Below are 22,024 nucleotides of genomic sequence, written 5' to 3' on the forward strand. Positions count from 1 at the left end.
CGAATTAAATGACGCAGCCTCTATACAATGTCAAATGTTGCACATTAAGGCAGGGTGTTTATTCTCATCTATTGTTTATACAAACACACTAACAAGCATCCAAGCAACAATTCTGGTACATGGAAGATTTGCAAATAGCAGCACCACATCTACATTCAGGTAGATATGCACGCTCTAAGTTTACAGCTGAAGCAAGGTGTCCCTCCAAGATAAAGAAAACCTTCATGTACACATTCACAAACCAGCCCAACTGAACAACTTCAACAGAAGAAAGCCTATTCAGACATTCTTCTCCTTCGTCGGCAGTATTGTCGTTTTATTGTCAACTGGGGTCGGCTCTATAGTCGACGCAACACTCATATTCAGAGGTGAAAAGCCTTTCTATCATCTTGTTCATGTCCTGTCAAACAAATTCAAGGCATCCTCTTCTCCATTAGGAGTTCGACACCGTTGCCCTGTCAAAAACCTCAGGACAACTAGCATTCATCTTCTCCTGCCATATCCTTGGTAGAAACCACCAGCGGCGTGGTGACGCCGAGCGCCTCCCCTGATCCAACCATCCCAATTGCCCCGCCCACCTGATCTAATACTGCTGCTGGTATTGCTCCCTCCTTGGCCCCAGTTCCCCATTTGTGACGATCCGCCATTCATTTCTTCCTCCTCCCTCTCGTTGTATTCAAGGATCCTCCGCTTAATGTTCTGCTTCTCCTCAAGCTCGGCAGCTTCTTGCTGCTTTGTGCTCTGTACAAGAGAGCAGTCGCCAGGGACGAACATCTGCTTCGTCTGTTGCTTGTGCCCTTTCTTCATTAGCACCTTAACACGCACCTTGCTGCCACCACCAGCATTACCACCCTCTTCATCCACAGTTTCTTCTCCACTCTCTGACTCCACAGCCCTTGCATCCTTTGAACCTTCAAGGACATTCATTGGTACCTTCATGTTCAAACTGGACCTGGAACGCACCTCCGATTTACGTGACTCCAAACTCTCCTGTAGAAGGGCTTTCAGCTCTCGGTCAAAGTCTTCTTGCTCCTTGGGATCAACCTGCACGACCTTTTGCCTAACCTCAACACCCTCATCTTCATCAGAACCAACAGGCATCCCATCATCCTCATCATCACCTTCGTTCTCCGATGCATCATTTGATTTCTCCTCAGACAGAAGATCTTCTTCATCTTCATGACCACCAATGCTGCCACTATCTGAATAGCTCTCACTATCTGCGCCTTCTCCATGATCCTTACCATTTCCCTCAGCTCCATTCGCTGAACCCCTGCCATCATCATGTGGCTGCCTTTTCTGAGATTCATTGTCCGAGTGCCTTTCACTCTCAGGTTTCTCTACTGAGGCCGCACGCTCGTGTTCTTCGAGTTCAGCTAATGCAGAGTTAAGTTCATCTATTGATGAATATCTGGTCATGTTTGGTCGTAGCTCAGCAAACAAATCCTGAAAGAACATATGGATGAGCTCACTGAAGGGTTGTGCAAGTAGAGCTATGGAATATATTCGATTCTACATTAAAACTATCATGTTGACTTTTCTTTTAACTCCTAATACAAAAACAACAGCAATAAAACAGTATTTATTGCCTTATTACAAAAATAATAGGTTCATCTAAGATATTGCCCTGTTTCTTTTGTATAGCATTTACTTTGGAACATGTGCCATGTGCCTTGCTGCTGCTACAAAAGTCAAGGCTCGACACCATACATTTATCGTTGTTTATTTTCTTTTACTCATTCTATTTTTAAAAGATTAATAGCATCCAGAAGCCAAAAGCTTTTGTAGAGTGTTGTTCGACATTCTCTAAGGGCAAAAAACGGCCTAGTGCACTGGTATGAATATTTTGAATGGTTCAGGTCTTTGCTGCCTGGTTGCAAAAGGAATATCAAATATAGCATGCAATACGATAATGTTTGAACACACGTCGTTTGATATATGTGTGCACTCTTATAATTTTCAACAAGGTGGAGCTGGCTTTCAGAACGAGGGCTGGCTGTCGCCAAGCTCAAACATAAGCACTGGGCCCCATGTTGTCGCTAGCTCAGTGCTGCTGTGTTTTGTTCTATGAGATATTTTAATCCGTAATCCACCTCATGGGACTTGGGAGGTCTTTTTCCCTACTTAAACATTTGAGCTACCTTTCATCAGCTAGTTGTGGGAGTGGGATAGATGGTTGATAGAGACTTGTTAAGTATTGGTTATGTGCTAGCCTGGGTTGAGACAGTCAAGTTTTAGCTCAGTAAAATCCGTTTTGCCGCTGTTTTTCAATGAAAAATAAGGTTTCAGTAATATGGGTATACTAATTTAGTTCCTCCTATTCCTTCTTCTTTTTGGATTAGCTCCACCAATTCAGAAAAAGCAAAGTCACAAAGGAGCGAGACCCACATGGTTCCCTGATTCTCAGAAGCAAAAGGGTTGCATCATCTACTAGGTATAAAGTTGTAACCTATATTTGACGATCAACAAGTCCACTGATCTTCAGAAGCATGATGATATTTATAAGCATGCAACATTGTGAATGTAAAAATGCAAGTCCTGAATATTCTCCTATTGGTAAGTGCATGGATCTTCAGATGCCCATCAAAATATATTCAACTATCAACAGCTCCACTGATCTTCAGATGCACGTCGAAAACATTCCTTTGGTTAACTATTACAAATGTGAATGCTACGATTGCTACAGTAAAGTCTTTTGACTCAAAGGATCGAATCTTTCTCTCTCATTATCAAAATGTAGAACCTACAAGATAGGAACTTTGCTTCGGTAGACACCCCCTAGAAAAGTTTATGGATTTTGATGCAGATTAAAGGTAGAGATTAGAAGGTATCCCTTTAATAAAAAAAGGGTAATATAGGCTTTTGTATCCAAATCAGTCTATCCAATACGTTTGATCTGCAGGCTAATATGGTGATAGCCTTTTTAAGTAACTTTAAGATTCATGCAAACTTTTAGGACCCGAATATCCAGCAAACGTCAGATTTTTAGACATGGCAAATCGAACGTTTTTCATGGCAAATTATGTTCCTCGAGGATGACAAGTTTAGTTGGCGAGCATGGCAAATCCGTCTCAGTTTAATTTTTTTCCAGGGAATTGCCGTGCTTGCAAACTAAATTTGCCATACTCGTGTCAATATAAATTGCCATGAAAAACATTCAATTTACCATGTCTAAGAATCTGACATCAGACTTTTAGCATTTTCGAATTTTAAGAGAGGGGGGGGGGGGGGGGGGGGGGGTTATCAAGGCAAAAAAACTCACAAGATAAATATTCTCGTCTACCAACAATAGAAATTTAACTGTATCCTTTTTTTGCGAAAAGAAATTTAACTGTATCCATCTTAGAGGGAATGGTTATTTCTTTACTTTATAGCTCAGCAATTATCACTGTTAAAAATCTCGTCCGATTTAATCAGCCAGTTAACCAATTTATTGGCCGATTCACCTATTAATCCCCTACTCGCCAGTGCAGTTACCAGTTAATGATTTCCTGAACATTGGCATTTATAATAGAGTAAACTCACAGAATATTTATGCATGTTGGCAAACTGTTCACACGAGAAAGAAACTGACAGAAGTATTTATGCATGTTGTGAAGTTATACATGAGAAAGAAACTAACCTGAATGTCAAACTCTATGTCAAGTGGTAAGGGCCCTTTCATAATAATGTATCTTTGAAAATGTAGCAAGAACTTGTCAAGCTTTCTTTTGGACGAGCCTCTAGTGAAATAGTGGCCACAAGTCTGCAGAAGTGTTATGATCAACCTGATCCTGAAGCAATCTTCTGGTGGATCCAACACATCTTGCTGTGCAAGAAAGAAATTAAGAGTGATTGATCATTCTCAGACATACGCTTGCAATAAGTAATACTCCCTCCGTCCCAAAATAAGTGACTCAACTTTGTACTAACTTTGTACCTTTAGTACAAAGTTAGTACAAAGTTGAATCACTTATTTTCGGACAGAGGGAGTATGATAAAAAAGAGGAATTAAGGTTAATGTCATCAAATTTCTAGGGTGCAAATAGGTATCACACATAAGAAATAATTTAACAGTTCTTTATAATTGACAATTTTAGATCGTGCCGTACATAACATGCAATCACTTTTTGCACTTTGATTTGAGCACTAAATCAACATGAAATTTAGTAAAAATTGATGCCACTTTTAGTATTCTAGCACTATTAAAATACAACATCAAATATAAATGTCTTAGCCAGGAAAGGAGGCAAGTTTGCTGTGAATAGTTTTTCTCATTTTGTGTACCCTTAAAAAAGAATGGATTTGACTTAAAATTTTACACATAGATACACTAATTTGAGAAGTGCATTTAGAAACCTTTGGGGGAAATGATTTTGGTGTCTGAACCAAAAGCAATTACATGAAGGGTAACTGCAGAGGATATACCGACTTATAGCCAAACCCAATAAATCTAAGTAACACTTCTATTAACATCTAAAATTATTACGAGAATCACACACGTCTTTACATGCCAGCATCTGAACCACATTTCAACGATGATAAGGACTAGCACCGGAAAATGAATTAAGGTTAGCAAAAGTTTCAATCTTACTAAAGGATGTAAGTGCTTACTTCATAAGTCCCATGACCAAACATAATGATAAGGTATAATGTCTCAAATACAACTGATGAGTCAATATGCTTGTAGCTGTACAGCTCTCCAAGAAATCGCATGTGTGCAAGTCGTCTTTGTTGCGTCGCATAGTCATTCAACTCCAACCCAACCCTTATCTCTTCCAAAACCTAAATCAAATTAGATAAATAAATTAACTCAATTGGATGCTAGCTGATTGCACCTTCTCCAAAATAAACTAGATACAGCCATTCTCATAGGTCAATAGGTACTCTCGAAAATAGGTAACTTTGCCTGCCATTGACATTTATGAGTTTGTCACATATATGCTTGTGCAATGAATGTAAATTATATCAACCAGATTTTTCTTTTGGGGTCAAAAACATCATTTAAGGCATCAATTATAGGAACTGACCTCATCTACCACTGCAACAGCAAAGTCATCATGATAACGGCTAAGCCCAGCAGTGAGAAGAGCAATCAGGTGAACTTGGCTGTACTTTCCCTTGTGAACCTTTAGAAAGCACTTTACAAGGTATTGCTGGCACTCTACCCAAGGTAGCTTTCGTAACTGGCGAAGAACATGCTCAACACTTGATTTGTCGAGATCTGAGAAAAGCAGCTTCCTTATGTACTGCATAGGAAGAAAAAGAAGCATTGTTCATTATTGCACTCAATAGGTAAGTGAATTTAAAGGGTCAGAGAAGAAGTAAAATCTTACTTGATACAAAGGTGGGCGAACTTTTGAAACTCTCGCAGATCTTTCAGGTGGTTTACAAAGGTAGTAGGCATTTTCTACAAGTGTACTGTGGCGCGGATCCAGATTCTTAACATTTTTCAATCTCATCAGTATCTCCAGCATGTTAGCCATGCGGATTGTAGTTTCAGGTGAACGATATAAAAAACGTCCGCATGTCTCGAGAAGGTTGCAGGCCACGTCAATATTATGATGATTGAAATCATCTAGGCACGCCTGCAACATTAAACAATAAGCTTTCTCTAAGCAACAGGTGGAAGTGCAAAAAGCCTAGAAATTACTACTCCATGTATAAGACAATACCTTCAAACAACTAAAAACAAGAGCCGCTGGTGCAATTTTGAATTTGCACAATTCTCCAATAAATCTTATATTCTTTATTTTTGTTTCAATGTTGATCTGATCCTGTAAACAGAACAGAGAAGAATAGTTAGTCACAGTACATCAGTTTATGTAGATATCCTGTCCCCCTGGATTTAAACTCCAAGATTCTCCTAATTTAAAGGATGTGAGGGAGGTCCTGGAGATGTTTGATCCATGAATTACTGTTTATAATGATGTTAGTATCTTAGCTTAGGTTCTAGACTTAACAATAAATCGCAAATATTGTCAGGGATAGAAAGACAAATCAGTATGATAGGAAACAAGAACTTAGCAATGAGAAGAAGAAAAAGCAAAGAAACTAAGAGTTACTATGATCATACCTTTTTATTTATTAAGAAGTTGAACTCCTCTTCAAGCATGGGGAGAAGCATAGTAGGGACATCTTTCATACATGATGACAATGTGGCAATCATTCGAGAATAATACGGTAAAAGCTCCAGAGAAGTCCTTGGAACACTGAATAAGGCCCGCACAAGTTTTTTCCGGCTTGCTTTAGAATTCAGGTAGCAAAACTCAACCTGGTGAAACCAAAGTAGCTTGAGAATGATAATGAGCCTCTGTGAAAAGGACAGACAATACAGCAGGAGTAAATACCGTCAATTGATCTATAAGATCACGGCTCACACATCCTGGCAACCTCTGTAGCAGGTTGTCCAAACTTCCACCATCCAAGGCTCTTACTTTCTCTTTATCTTTTTCAGTTTTCCTGTCCAAATCCTTCTCTTTCGATTTTTCTGCCTCTTTTCCCTTATCCTTTTCTTTTTCTTCACTATCTTTCGCTACATCATCTGCCTTTCCCTCAAGTTGATCTTCAGTGGCAGAAGAAGTCTGAGCATTATCATGCACTTCAGTCTCTTGTTCCGCATTCGACTCCTTCAAAAAGAAGATGCATACAATGATTTACTGCTGAACCCAAAGAAAAGAATAATGCTTACCAAAAGAAAATAGAAATTATCTTTACACCACTTCAAAAACAAACTATATGTTATTCATACTTACTATCCAGAAGAAATGAGAAGAGGATGTACTCAAAATGTCAGACAATTATCCAAAAAGGAAAAGATCAGTTCTTAACTGCTGATATGTTGCAAACAAGCAATATAATCACAGAATGACATATGGCATCTAACAATCCAGTTTACACCGCTTCAAAAACAGTTCAGTTTATAAAAGAAAGGAAGGTATTATAAAATCTTCTCGGACAGTGCCAAGTGAACTGGCAGAATGAACTGCTTTTAAGGTATCAGAATCTTACACTAGATTGTTCACGGCCCTTAGCATGTTGCTCATTCAACTTCTGTTCAGCCTCTCCCAATAAGACAGCAGGTACAAATGCTCTGCTCAGAAAGTAGACTATGTAGTTTCAGAAGAAGAATCTAGTAAAATAACATAATTGGCAAGCTAGAGAATTGGCGATAAAATGAAGAGGAACCTTAGATCAGGTAAAGATTCATAAAAAGTCTTGGTATCGTCATCATCCCAAATAGGTTCCAGCACAGATGGTTCTTTTCCCGAAGAGGGGGTGACATCAGTTCCCGTAGTAACCCTTGTTGTATTCCCATCATCTGGCATCACCGGAGGCTGCAAGTCAATAGCTTCAGCTACCCTGCAAAGGAAAAGGTTGCAGATCCTCATTAATCATACATAAATAGTAAATACATATTCGAATGAAAAAATTGACATACTATTAGGCAAAGCGTTAACAATTATTCATTTCTAACACATCTAAAAGATACAGCTAACTGAACATCTATGGTCTTTTGCAAAGCTGAACATAAAATAGTATTAGCTTTAAATTAGTCGAGATGTGTCCTCATTTGCTTAATACTTGTTTTCAGTTTTTCAGGTGTTTCCTTAGAAGGAAATATGAACTAGGAAGAAAATATTGTTTGAATTTTCATAAAGAAAGAACCGATAGTAGACTACAGAATCAAAAGGAAATCTCCGCTGAACTTCTCAGGTACGTACGAGGGAAGCCGACCCTATCAACACAGCTAATGTTGTCTCCTAGTTGCAGTTAGCATGGATGACTCCCGTTTTAGTAAATACAATATTCCCATAACCATATTATTTTGTTACATTATCAAGGCTATAGGGCATGAGAGGTAAGAACCCAGTGGTGGCATAGTATTGCTGGAACAACAAATTCAGCTAGTAAATTACAAGGGTCAGACATGTGCTTATGTGTTCGATAACCATACATCCCTTACAAAAAGGGCATATGCCACAGTGTTCAACCTACAAATACCAGAACTAGACAAACTGCAAATTATGCTGCTACGAGTGAACAGAGAGGTTAACAATAGCATTCTCGAATAGATACTCACGAGGATACACCACGTAGTAACTGATCAAAAGACTTTCGGAGCTTCTCATATGAAGCTGTGTTCTCATCACTTAATTCACCTTTGGCACTCAAAACTTTTGCATTCTCTGCCTCCATCAGACGAAGAGACTGGATATAGTGTATGGTTGCGTACATGCATAGAGATATCAGAAGATAGTTAAAGGATAACAAATAGAAAAGTACAAAGTAATAAACAGAAAGGGTGTAGTAGTTACCGCATTTTCTGATTGTAGTAGTTCAGACACAGCATCATAGTAAGAGTTCAAGGCTTTCTTGAAGAATTTCTTCTGATCAGCAGTAACATTTAAGTCCTTAAAGAACTGCATCAATCAACATTTTATAGGTAGGTTAGCTCAGTATGGGCAATGAAACATATCAGTCTTCTGACCAATAGGTGGCATATAAGTGCAGGAATGCTGCACTGGTAGACTCCTGAGAATAGTATAGAGCAGGCACATTTATCACACTCATACTTTCATGCATGCAGGTCCATCCCATGCTTAGGCTTGTGCACCAATGAATCAATTAAAGTACCTGAAGTTCCCAACCATTTTTCACTTAAGGCAGCCATCTGCTTTTTAAAAGCCTGATCTGTGTTAGCCCACTTTGACATTAGTTGGAGACTCGTCAATTTAAGTGTTCACTGATCATTTTTAAAGGCTGCAAACATCATGTGCACTTACTCAAAACAAAAAACAAATGTAACTTTCGGCTAAAGGATGTGCCTAGAACTCAGTAAAAGCAGCTAGCTCTACTTATTACAGTTGAAGTCGAATGTCATGATCATTTTTACTGAGACCATTTTATACCTAATAAAATTATTTTGGCACTTCAATCTCTTACCTCATCGTAATATTCATGACCATGAGACCGTAACCCTATAAATAACCTCCCTTGACGAACAAAGGAAGAGAGAAGAGACAGATTTGTCTGAGTTGCTTCCCGGTCCTTCAAATGCTCCAGTGATGTAAGATCTTTTATAATGTTTACAAAGATACTAGCATCTTCAACTATTCCAACAAAGTACAGTTCAATCAGTAGTTTCAGGGTGCTTCTCTTCTTCATAGCTCTTGAGTTTTTGTCTGTATCCAAATCATCTCCAGATTTACCAGGCAAGAAGACCTTCAGTAAACCTTGTATAAGACAAGGAGAGAAGTCCTTGTATCTTTGATGAAGCAATGAGCAAACCTACATTACATTGCTAGAAGGGTTATAAAACACATAAAGCTGCATAGAAGTGATGTATTTGGAACTTGACATGTTCATCATCAAATAAACCTCAAATTCTAAAGTGCCGTGATGAAGCCATGTAACAGCAAGATGACAATAAGCCAAAAAAAAACTGAAAACATATGTGTTGAATGAGTGGCTCATGTACTACTGGCCCAGGAGCCCCAGGCCCACACCAGAGTGGTGGCTGACCTAGTTCAGGTCGAGCTCCAGGCAACAGAGAAGAGAGCCGCCAGAACCATCGAGCTACAGTGTGTTGAGCTCCTCACCCGTTCCACATGGTATCAAAGGACAGGGCGACAGAGGAGGCAGAGCGATCAGCGGGGCTATTCTGCCACGCGGTGGCGGCGGTGCTGGCATCGGCTGACATGGCAGAAGAGGCACACCTGCTATTAAGTTATCTTCAGTCCTACATGTGCCAGTTTTCCTGGTCAATATGCTGTCTATGAGTGCTCTGATCGACTAGGTGGACTGTAGGATAACACTTGACAGAGGACTGTGCTTGATTCAGGACAGGCTGACTGGAAGGAGGACGGGGTCTGGAAAAAGGCGTAGGGGGCTTGTCGTTCAGGGACCGTGAGAGGCTTGGTCAGATTGGCAGCTTTGTGTTTGTGGCAATTGTGGAAAAAAAAGAATCCTCGGTGATGAAACATCACTGTAGAATGGGGCATGTATTGTTTGATAAAATGTACAAGTTGTTTCCTGATGTAATGAATGGAGTAGATAAGAACAAGCTGAAATGTAATGTGTGTGAGTTTGGAAAACACACGAGAACGTCTTATGTGAGTAAGGGACTTGGGAGTATATCCTCATTCATGCTTATTCACTCGGATGTGTGGACAAGTGGTAGGACTAGGGTTCCTACCGGCTCTATTGCGAAGGTTGTAGGGGCAAGGAGGGAGTGGACGCGGCGAGGAACGGGCGCGCCGGCGGCAGGGCGCCGTCGCGGCTAGGGTTGAGGGCGGCGGCGGCTTGGCTGCGGCGGCTAGGGTTTCCGGCTCCTCTAGGAGCCGGGCAACAAAAGATAATAATAGTCTTTATTGCCTGCCTCAAAACGATGTCTTACATGAGTATTTATAACTTTAGCCTAAGATAACTTTCCTAAGATAACTTGCCTAAGATAACTTGTGGGCCAAGCCCCTAATACTAATGCCCGGTGGGCCTCTTCCTAGAATAGACCAAGCCGGTCATAACATCTCTCCCCGCCTGCGCAAACAGCTCGTCCTCGAGCTGAAAGTCTGGATAGTGCTGACGGAAATCTTCACGCTGCTCCCAAGTAGCCTCCTCCTCCGGAAGGCCCGCCCACTGAATTAGGACGAACCAGACGCCACGACGGAGCTGGGCCTGCAACACCTTTGCTGGCTCTGGAAGAATGCGACCATCGGCGGTTGGAGGAAGCGCCGGAGGAGCCGCCGGTGGCTCGCCACGGAAAGGCTTGAGCAGCCCCACATGGAACACGTCGTGGATGCGGGCGCGGGCTGGAAGCTGAAGACGATAGGCCACCTTCCCAATGCGCTCCACGACAGGGAAGGGCCCGACGTAGCGAGGGCCAAGCTTGCGCTTCGCGCGCGGGTCCAGTGACTGCGTAGAGCGGTGGAGAAGACGCAGCCACACCCAGTCACCCACTGCGAACTCCGCCTCGCGATGATGATTGTCGTAGTAGTGCTTGGCCGTCTGCTGGGCCTGAAGGAGACACTAACGGACCTCAGCCAGCATCTCATCACGGGTGCGGATAAGGTCACCCGCAACCGCCGTCCGAGCCGTCTCCGGGTCGACCGGAAGTATAGGCGGGGGTGGTCGACCATAGACCACCTCAAATGGCGTCGCGCGCAGGGCGGAGTGATAAGAAGTGTTGTAGCAGTACTCCGCCCAAGAGAGCCAGTCCACCCAAGCGCGAGGCCGATCACCTGTCACACAACGCAAATACATGGCAATGACCTTGTTAACCACCTCAGACTGACCGTCCGTCTGAGGATGGAACGCCGTACTCAGGCGGAGCTGGACACCCGCCATCCTGAAGAGGTCGCGCCAGACATGGCCCGTGAAGACTGGGTCCCGATCACTGACGATCGACGTCGGGAACCCGTGTAGACGGACTATGCCGTCGAAGAAGGCCCGGGCCACGGATGCCGCCGTGTATGGATGGCCCAGCGCGATGAAGTGGGCGTACTTAGAGAAGCGATCGACCACCGTGAGGATGACGGACTTGCCCCCCACCTTGGGAAGGCCCTCGATGAAGTCTAAGGAGATATCCGCCCAAACCTGAGACGGCACCTCCAAGGGCTGAAGGAGCCCCGCCGGCCTCAGGGTCTCTGTCTTGTTGCGCTGGCAAGTCTGACAAGACCGAACCCAGTCGCGGATCAGGGCACGATCACCAGGGATGTAGAAGTCGGCGTGAAGACGATGGAGGGTTTTCTGCACACCCTCATGGCCCCCCGAGTGGGCGAGCTGCAACACCTGGTGACGGAGATCATCATGCGCCGGAACAAAGATCCGGCGCCCATGGAGGAGCAGTCCGTCAGAGAAGCGCCAGGGCTCCTCCAAGTCGCCGGACGCGAGCTGCTGCTGAAGACGTGCGGCGTCATCTGCCGTCGCAGTGGCGTGTCGAATGTCGGTGAAGAGACCGAACGATGGCCCGGAGCGGATGCACAAGGCCATCCCGGCGAACGCGTCGGCGGATGGCGCGAGGTCGGAATCGCGACGGGACAGCGTGTCGGCCACGGTGTTAAGACGGCCCGGCCGATACTCGACGGAGAAGTCGAAGCCGAAGAGCTTGCTGATCCACTGGTGCTGCGGAACGGTCGACAGCCGTTGATCCAGCAAGAACTTCAGGCTGTAGTGGTCCGTGCGAATGTGGAAGGTCCGCCCCCACAAGTATGGCCGCCAATGACGCACGGCCTGGACGAGGCCAATGAGCTCCCGCTCGTAAGCTGCCAACTTAAGATGGCGCGGAGCGAAAGGCCGGCTGAAGAAAGCGAGGGGCCCATCGCCCTGATGAAGTATGGCGCCGAACCCGGCGCCCGAGGCGTCACAGTCCACCACGAACGGCCGGTCGAAGTCGGGCATCTGGAGGACGGGGCCCGTCGTGAGGGCCCCCTTGAGGGCCTCGAACGCCGTCGTCGCCTCGTCGTCCCAGGCGAAGGCGTAGCGGCGAAGCAACCGCGTGAGGGGCGCCGCGATGAGTCCGAACTCCCGGATAAATTTCCGGTAGTAGCCGGCGAGTCCGAGGAACCCGCCGAGGGCCCGCGACGAGTGAGGCGTCGGCCAGGCGAAGACGGCCGCCACCTTATCGGCGTCCATAGCCACCCCGTCGGCCGAGATGACATGGCCGAGGTAGGCGACGGTAGGCGTCCCGAACGAGCACTTTGAGTGCTTAAGGTGGAGGTGGTGCGCCCGAAGCTCGTTGAAGACGATGGCGACGTGCTGGAGATGTTCGGCCCAGGTGGCGCTGTAGATAAGGATGTCATCAAAGAAAACAAGCACAAACTGCCGTAAGAAGGGTCGAAGTACGTCGTTCATCAAGGCCTGGAACATCGCCGGGGCGTTGGCGAGGCCGAAAGGCATCACCAAGAACTCGAAGTGGCCATGGTGGGTGCGAAACGCCGTCTTGGCGATGTCATCCGGATGCATGCGCACCTGATGATAGCTCGACCGGAGATCGAGCTTGGTGAAGAAGCGTGCCCCATGGAGCTCATCCAAGAGCTCGTCGACCATCGGTATAGGGAACTTGTCCTTGAGCGTGAGTGCGTTGAGGGCGCGGTAGTCGATGCAGAAGCGCCATGTGCCGTCTGACTTACGGACGAGAAGCACCGGCGCCGTGAAGGGCGACGTGGAGATCCGGATGATGCCTGCGACGAGCATCAGGGCACACTGGCGCTCCAACTCATCCTTCTGCAGCTGGGGGTAGCGGTAGGGTCGCACCGCCACCGGAGTGGAGCCTGGTACGAGGTGAATATGATGGTCGTACACCCGAGCAGGCGGAAGACCCTGCGGATCGTCGAAGAGGTCGCTGTGCTGCTGCAGAAGAGAATCCAGCAGGGGGTGCTCGGCCTCCGAAGACGCGGCAGCCAGCTGGAGGTGTGGCACGGCAGGCGCGGCACCCCCAATGCCCTCCCACCGGATGCGGCGGCCCTGCCGCCAGAATGTCATCGTGAGCGCGTCGAATTCCCACAGGATGGGGCCGAGGGTCCGGAGAAAGTCCACCCCGAGGATGAAGTCGAAGCAGCCCAGATCGATCCCTGCACAGGTGATGGAAAAGTGTTCGCCACCGATGGAGATGGGAACGTTGCGGGCTAGCCCATGGCACCGGAGGCGATCGCCGTTCGCCACTGTGATCCGCAGGCGCTCCCCGCCCGTCGTCGGGAGGGCTAGCCGACGCATGGTCGACTCGGGCAGAAAGTTGTGTGTGGAGCCCGTATCCAGCAGGGCCACCAGTCGCTCGCCATGGATCGTCACGGGCAGCAGCATGGTCCGCTCGCCCCGGATGCCGGCCAGCGCATGAAGGGAGACGACACACGCCGTCGCTGCGGAATCCGCGGCCGCGTCCTCGGGCGCCGCAGGCGGATGTAACGGGTCGGGCGAGTCGTCCTCCTCGGTGTAGTCGACCGTCTCTAAATAAAAGAGGCGGGGGCAGACATGGGTCGGCGTGTAGGGCTCATCGCAGTTGAAGCAGAGACCCTGACGGCGACGCTCCTGCTGCTCGGCCGGTGACAGCCGACAGAAGGGCCGTGTGGCGGCCGGGGGTGTGGCCGTCGCGGCTGGGAGAGGCCGACCCGGGGCTGAGGAAGTCGGTGCTGGCCGACTGGGCTGGCGGCCGCTCCGTCCAAGTGGCTGCTGCAGTGCCTGGGCCCGCTGCTCGAAGGCCCGGGCGTAGTACATGGCCGTCTGGAGGTTGGAGGGATCCCGGAGCTCGACGTCCACGCGGATATGGTCCGGCAGACCGCCCACAAAGAGCTCAGCGCGCTGGGTCGCGGAGACGCCCGGCGCGTGGCACGCCAGGGCCTGGAAGCGGTCGGCGTAGTCCTGCACCGTAGATGTGAATGGTAAACGGCCAAGGGCCGCCAGGCGGCTCCCGCGGATAGGAGGCCCAAAACGGAGGAGGCAGAGCTCCCGGAAGCGCTCCCGAGGTGGCATGCCGCCCTCGTCCTGCTCGAGGGCGTAGTACCAGGTCTGCGCTGTGCCTCGAAGATGATAGGACGCGAGCCAGGTGCGATCCGAAGCGAGCGTCCGCTGCCCTCGAAAGAACTGCTCGCACTGGTTGAGCCAGTTGAGGGGGTCCTCCGTGCCCTCGTAGGTGGCGAAGTCCAGTTTGGCGAAGCGAGGGGGTGTCGGCCCGCCGTGCCCGGGGGCGGCCGCAGTCGCCGCCGGTGCGTATGCTGGGTCGGGAAACACTGGGGCGTAGTTCGCCGAGCTGGAGGGGTGATCAAACCGCAGAGAGGGCGTCCGGCGTTCCGGCGCCGTGGAGTAGACCGGGCCCGGAGACGAGCCGGTCGCCCAAGCAGGAATCGACGATGGTGACGGTGGAAACTGCACCTGGTGCAGGGGCCGACCCATAGCCCTAGGCGCGGGTGGTGGTACTGTCGATGACGGCGGCGCCTGGTGGAGCTACTGCACCGGCGCCTGCGGCGAGGGGGCCGGCAGTGACGCCGGAAGAAGCTGCTGGGTCTGGCCCCCCAGCGGCGCGGTGGAGGCCGGCCATGCTGGCCACGGCTGTCCCGCAGCCGAGTAGTGCGGCAGCAACAGCGGCGGCTGGGACGCCCCTCCGTAGGGCGCCTGGAAGGCCAGGGCGGGCCACTGTAGCGGCGGTGGCCCGTAGGCGGTGGTGCCGGTGCTCGGTGGCGGGGGCTGGTTCCCGGCGAGGTAGAGGGTAATACCCTTGACCGCCTGGACAAGCTCCCGCAGGGTGCCCAACATCTCGGGCGAGAGGAGCGGAGGCGGGTCCGGCGTGATGGTAATGGGCGCGGTGGTGATGGTGGTGCCGGATGCAATCTCCGCCATCGCGGTGGCAGTGGCCGGCGGCAGCGAGAGCGGGGTGGAGGTGGATGGTAGCGGCGGTGATGGAGATTGGGACATGATCGGCCTAGTGTCTCTGGATACCAAATTGGTAGGGCTAGGGTTCCTACCGGCTCTATTGCGAAGGTTGTAGGGGCAAGGAGGGAGTGGACGCGGCGAGGAACGGGCGCGCCGGCGGCAGGGCGCCGTCGTGGCTAGGGTTGAGGGCAGCGGCGGCTTGGCTGCGGTGGCTAGGGTTTCCGGCTCCTCTAGGAGCCGGGCAACAAAAGATAATAATAGTCTTTATTGCCTGCCTCAAAACGATGTCTTACATGAGTATTTATAACTTTAGCCTAAGATAACTTTCCTAAGATAACTTGCCTAAGATAACTTGTGGGCCAAGCCCCTAATAGTAATGCCCGGTGGGCCTCTTCCTAGAATAGACCAAGCCGGTCATAACATCATGTGGTGTCGGTTAGTGGTGCAAAGTATTTTGTGACCTTTATTGACTGCCACTCACGTATGACATGGGTCTATTTGATGTGTCACAAGGATGAAACTTTCCAATGCTTCAAGAATTTCTACGCCTATGTGAAAAATCACTTCAATGTTCAAGTACAAATGATAATAACTGATAATGGCACTGAGTATGTGAACAAAGTGTTTGGGACTTTCTTATCATAGCAAAGGATTTTGCATCAAACCTCGTGTACTCACACTCCTCGGAATGGAGTGGCAGAAAGGAAGAATCGACATATTCTAGAGGTTGCTCGATCGCTGATGTTCACTATGAATGTGCTGAAGTTCTTGTGGAGTGAAGCTGTGATGACTGCGACATACCTGATCAATCACACATCATCGAGAGTACTGGGTATGAAGTTACCTCATGGGCTACTACTGGGAAAGAATGATCTCTAGGTTCCTCCCAAGTTGTTCAGTTGTCTGCTTTGCCAGGGATCACAGGCCATCTGTGGGCAAACTGGATCCACAGGCTGTCAAGTGTAACTTCATTGGGTATTCTTCTGGGCAGCGAGGCAACAAGTGTTGGAGACTTGGAGTCCTTCTGAACGGAGGACATTTGTGAGCATGGATGTCTCCTTCAGGGAATCCGAACCATTTTATGGTGAGAAAACTGGTCTTAGTGGCTTATTTCAGTCTTGACCATACCCAGACTGAAGATGGGGAGAGTTACGGTCGCTGTGGTGGTGCCGATTTGGTGTTGCAGCAACTAATTGAGGGTGATATTCTGGTACAGCGAAGCAAGCAACAGTCTCAGCAATTGATAACGCCACCGAGCTAAGGGCCGGTTTGTGACTGATGGAGTGCCCAGACAGGCAGGCAGTGCTCCCGCCTGGATCGGTAGTTTGCCGAGGTGGACAGCAGAACAAGAGGAGCAGCTCAAGGTGTATTTGAGGAAGTGAGGTACTGGTGTTGCGCATTAGGGGGTAGCAACTAGATCAGCCACAGCTAAAGTGTATTCACGGAGGCGAGGTGATGGTGTTGCACATCATGGGCAGCAACTAGATCAGCCACAGGCGGAACAACAGGGTATTACTGACGTGATTTCAAGCTCCTCTGATGGGGATCAGGCTGAACATGAGTCAGTGGCTACAGAAGGGTTAATTGATTTGCCAATTGCTTTGAGATAAGGTAGTCGAGCAAAAGCAGGGATACCAGAGGAACGATATGGGTTCGATGCCAGTGATATTGGAAAATGTCTCCTATGAAGCATTATCTCCAGCCTACAAAGTATTTGTTGCTTCTCTTCAGTCTGTGTCAATTCCGACTAAAAATAAGAAGGCAAAGAAGGACTAAGAATGGTGCATGGTCATGGTGGAGGAGCTGAAGGCTTTTTGCAAGAACAAGACATGGGTACTAACACCTCTTCCAACAGGAAAGAAGGTAGTCAGCTGCAAGTGGGTATACATTCTGAAGCAGAATGTAAAAGGAAAGATTGATATGTACAAAGCAAGGTTTGTGGCGGGGGGTACAGCCAGACCTACGGCATTGACTATGATAAGACCTTTGCTCCATTAGCAAAGATGAACACTGTGAGGATTTGATCTCCTGCGCTACGAATTTCGGGTGGTCTTCACATCAACTTGATGTGAAGAATGCTTCTTGCATAGGGACCTGCAGGAGGAGGACTACATGGAGATCCCACCTAGGTTCTCTAGGTCTGAGACTGCTGGCAAGGTATGCGGGTTAAAGAAAGCTCTTTATGGTTTGAAACAGTCCCCGAGAGCATGGTTCGACAAGTTCAGACATGATGTATGTAATATGGGATATGGGCAGTGTAATGGTGATCATACACTATTCTACAACATGGAATAGGGAAAATCACTATACTTGCAGTATATGTGGATGATATTATTATCAAAGAGGATGACAAATAAGAAATTACAAGAATGAAAGAGTCTTTGGGTAAGGCCTTCAAAGTCAAAGATTTGGGCCGACTCAAATACTTCGCGGAAACAGAGTAGCCAGGTCTGCCAAGGGGATTGCGCTATCACAGAGGAAGTATACTTTAGATCTCTTAGGCAATGTAGGAATGCTAGGATGTCGGGCAGCCTCAACACCAATTGATCAAAACCACAAAGTGATAGCTCAGTCAGGTGAGTCAGTAGATTAGGAGAAATATCAAAGATTAGTTGGGAGGTTATTGTACTTATGTCATACACGCCCTGACATTGCTTTTGCAGTAAGTGTGGTAAGCAGATACATGCATGAACTTAGGAGTGATCATCTTGAAGCGGTGTACAAAATTCTGAGGTACTTGAAGGTGACTCCAGGAAAGGGACTATTATTTGAGAGTAACAGGCATCTCGTGGTGGATGGGTGCTGTAATGCAGATTGGGAAAGTTGCCTAGATGATCAGGACAACAGATTGCAGACTGCTTGACTAAAGGATTGGAGACTAAAGAATGCAATACGTGTGACAAGATGGCGCCCCTCTTGAGGGGGAGTGCTAAATGACCATGTACTGCTGACCCAGGAGGCCCAGGCCCATATCAGGTCGAGCTCCAGGCAACAGAGAACAGAGCCGCCGGAATGTTCGAGCTACAGTGTGGTGAGCTCTTTCCATTCCACAATATGCAACAGCACGACGTTGACCAATAAGTCCAAATGAAATGACTGAGAACATATGCAGCAACACAGTGTAAAAGATATCACTAAAGCAGGAACATGTCCTATTATGTAACCCAGAGGCTTGAAACAGACAAGTCCAATAAACAAAAGATCTTGCTCAAGCACAGGGGCCGGCTCTATGACACTGGCATATTTGCTTATGTACTGAGGCGAATGCACATTACAATCATCAATTACCTGAACTGCAGCTTGTATATCAGCAGAACGAAGTTTAGCCTCACAAATATAAGAAACTGCTTCACTGACAAATTTGCTCAAGTTCACACTTTTCAACTCATCCATTAATCCATCCTTTTGTTCATCATTTATTGTTTTGAGCTTCTTTATAACTGTTGTATTTCGTTTAATACTTGAGTCAAGAGTCCTCAGGTAGTTTGCATCTGAAATTAATGAATAATGTCAGATCATAATGTTGCCGCAGAAACATGTGCATGACTTGTCAAGATCAGAAATTGTCTACTCAAAATTATAAATATTAATCTGAAGAACCAAGAATGGAATGAAATTAAGTAAAAAGGAAAAACTTGACTATGAAAATGGAGCAGCTGAGTAACTACTAGCTTATTTTTATTGCTATATGGCTCAAAAAGCTATGCATATAAACTACAGAGATTTTCTGATGCCCCATCTGCAACAGAAGCTCATACTGAGATGTTTGTTGTAGAGAAAATTAGAACCAAAAAAATAACAAAATTAACATGTGATCAAATAAGAATAGCTAAGCTAATAGATGATACACATAAATTATACAAGTTGTAAGAGTGAGATTGGGGGAACAACTTCCTTTATCAACATGGCTGAAAGGCAAGTAGAGAGGTAACAAAATAGGCTTGTTCAACCTGGGACTGAGATGCAGTTATATTACTTAATTTAGTCGTGTTCTACCTACAATATACATATACATCTGCATCTGCTTTGGACATAAATTCACACAGTTCCTCCTACGTCCATATGCCTTTGAAGTTGCGCGCGCGCACACACAAAAAAAGTATTTTTGTCCTTTTGTCCTAATTGAAACGGTTGGGTAACCACCCAATGGGGTATCTTTGCGATCCTGCCACCAGAACGGCCATTGCGACCATGGTTCTCAAGTCGCACGACTAGTCGCAAAAAAATATCGACTCATGACTCGAGTCGCGACTAGTCGCAACTGCAGGCTCGACTTTTTCCAAGTCGCTACCCCAGAACAACTCATCGTCTCCAAAACCATGATTGCGACGATGCCGCTGCCACTGGGGTCCACGTGTGTCGTCTGGGACTGGGTCACTGTGATCGAGTGAATGCAAAAAAAAAAAAAATCGCCAGCGCTTGGCCAGCAGCCGGCCGCATGCTCCTCAACATCCCAGGCGAGCGTCCCGGACATAGGCAATCTCACGAGCGTCATGGCGGAGGGCTGTAAGTAGGCTGCGTGTCCGGCGACAGCAGCCTACAGACACCGAGGCAAGAACGGCAAGTGGTCTGGCTATCCGATGCCTGCCACCAGGGAAGGCCGTGGCGCATTTGTGTCATGCCTAACGCAGCAAGCCAGATGATGCAAACACACATCCCAGGGTCCACAGTGCGTCCCGGACCCGGGCAACGCGGTCAGCCACGCGGCGAGGCCATGGGCGTCATGAATGGCGGCAGCTGCGCGCATGACAGAGTCCATGCCGACAGTGAATCCGGAGACCATCGTGAGGCCACGGGCGCCATGGATAATGTCAAAGCCAACGTAGGCATCGTGGACGACGTCAATGGCGACGAAGCATGTTGTATTTAGATCAGCGGTGGATTTGGGAGAGGAATACCCATGGGCAATCAAACAGATGATCAGGCTTTCCATATATATGATATTTTCATGTAACAAAATACCCCTTTTTAACAAAGGGGTAAGTTCTAATCTCCGTCGTCGATTTGCCTCGAAAACTGTAAACTTTTTAAAGGGGGGTGTAGCAAAGCGCAACAGGTATTAAACAGCCTCATCCCACTCACCCTCTTCATGCACATGAAATTGCCCTTAAGCAGAGCTTCATGGACAACTTGCAGTTGGTTTGTTGTGTTGTTCCGTTGTGCCATCTAGTTAGTTATAGAGTCTCAATACATACTAACTGGGGTAAGTTTTTGCTATCACGGTTATAAAAGAAGATAGTTTAAACTAATTGCCTTATCCAGAAGCAGGGATAGAGAAGTGCTTCTAGGAATCCAACACAATGTCAAAAGGAACCTTGGTTTACTATAATAGTCTTGAACACTACTACATAGGGCTCGAAATATAATTTAATTGGTAGTTTGGTACGGCACTGGTCTAGCAATTGAAGTGCAAGGAGACAATGGCAGGAGACTCAGTGTCTGCACTCTGCAACATCTACACTATCACTCAAGAATATAGTACTTAACTGCTAGCAAGAATAAGAACAAAGAATGTTTGTGGCACTTCACTTGACCTCTTTTGTGCAGTGCACATGCTATACATCTATATGACTTTAAGCAGATAAATTTCACGTGTTCAAATGGAACAGAACTTGCTTGGGCATGTAAAATACTTTGTTCCTGCCATTCAATACAACGAGACGCAAAGCCTTTGCACTTTCTCAAACAAAACAAAAAAATAAAAACGTAACTTTCATCACAACTTCTATGGAATGGCCATTAATGGGAGAAAACGATGACTACCTGGTCTCTCAGGATTTTGATTGTTTCGGCGAAGGGCAATCTTTTGATCCATTAGTCTTTTGTATTCTTCAATGCGGGCCTCCTGCACACAGTGACTTGCAAAGTAAGAAAGCTAAGATACCCAATGTAAAGAATCAAATATGAGTTATGAATCTTCGAATAAGATCTGTCACAAAACCCTAGGAAACATACCACCAGAACTGTACGAATAATCAATTTGAAGAAACAATTTCGAGTTATAAAAACTAGAAACCTACCAAGTAGCAAAGTAGCAATTGTGTGTGCAGTGCTGAGTAAACTGCGTTTCACGGCGTGGATAATTTCTGTTGGTAAATAACAACCTCGCCAAATCTCAATACTAAACAGAGGTTCCTCGCAAAAGATATTGCTGGCAGTGGCGTGTCAGGATTACCTCATCTTCCTGTTTGCTTTGGCGCGCATCGTCATCTTGTTTAGTGTCTGTGAGGTTCTCGGTCTGACTGCTCTCCATTTTTATTCACAGCTACGACCAGACGGGGACAGGGGCGGATCTAGATGGTGCGCCGGGTATGCACCTGCGCAGCCAGAAGTTATGAAGGTCGGTTGGATTTAACCAATCGCTGGATGAAAACAACCACGTACCTGAAAACTCAATGGGCGAAACTGTGGACGGGGTGGAGACGCGATGTCCCCTCGAGGAAGAACGGGAACGGCGATGGCAGCGACGCTCGTGAGAGGCCGGGGTGTCGGAGGTGGGGAGAAGGCGTCGGGGAGGGGGGCGTGGGACTGAGCCGTCGGGTGCGAGGCGGAGCGGGATTGAGGCGTCGGCGGTGACGCTGAGGTCCGGCACGGCGGCAGCTGCAGGAGAGATTTGGAGCCGCGTTGCTAGGTAAGGACTCCGGGCGAAGAGAAATGGCATCAGAATAGTATTACGCTAACT

The 22,024-nt window shown here is 47.3% G+C and overlaps 1 protein-coding gene across 1 annotated transcript; it reads right to left on the reverse strand.

Moving 5' to 3' along the window:
* Positions 1–21: 21 nt before the first annotated feature.
* LOC123127702 (regulator of nonsense transcripts UPF2) lies at positions 22–22,024 on the reverse strand. Its single transcript, XM_044547496.1, has 17 exons — positions 21,727–22,024; positions 21,518–21,659; positions 21,106–21,187; positions 18,631–18,833; positions 8,926–9,270; positions 8,298–8,402; positions 8,063–8,190; positions 7,168–7,341; positions 6,991–7,072; positions 6,330–6,608; positions 6,056–6,253; positions 5,655–5,756; positions 5,316–5,567; positions 5,010–5,228; positions 4,594–4,764; positions 3,623–3,808; positions 22–1,446 (listed from the first exon to the last, which is right to left on the reverse strand). Exons 2-17 carry the CDS (start codon positions 21,593–21,595, stop codon positions 484–486), a joined length of 3,567 nt encoding a protein of 1,188 aa, XP_044403431.1. The 5' UTR covers positions 21,596–21,659; positions 21,727–22,024; the 3' UTR covers positions 22–483.

This window comes from Triticum aestivum, chromosome 6A (genome assembly GCF_018294505.1).
Source record: "Triticum aestivum cultivar Chinese Spring chromosome 6A, IWGSC CS RefSeq v2.1, whole genome shotgun sequence".
In the NCBI taxonomy this organism is placed as follows: domain Eukaryota; kingdom Viridiplantae; phylum Streptophyta; class Magnoliopsida; order Poales; family Poaceae; genus Triticum; species Triticum aestivum.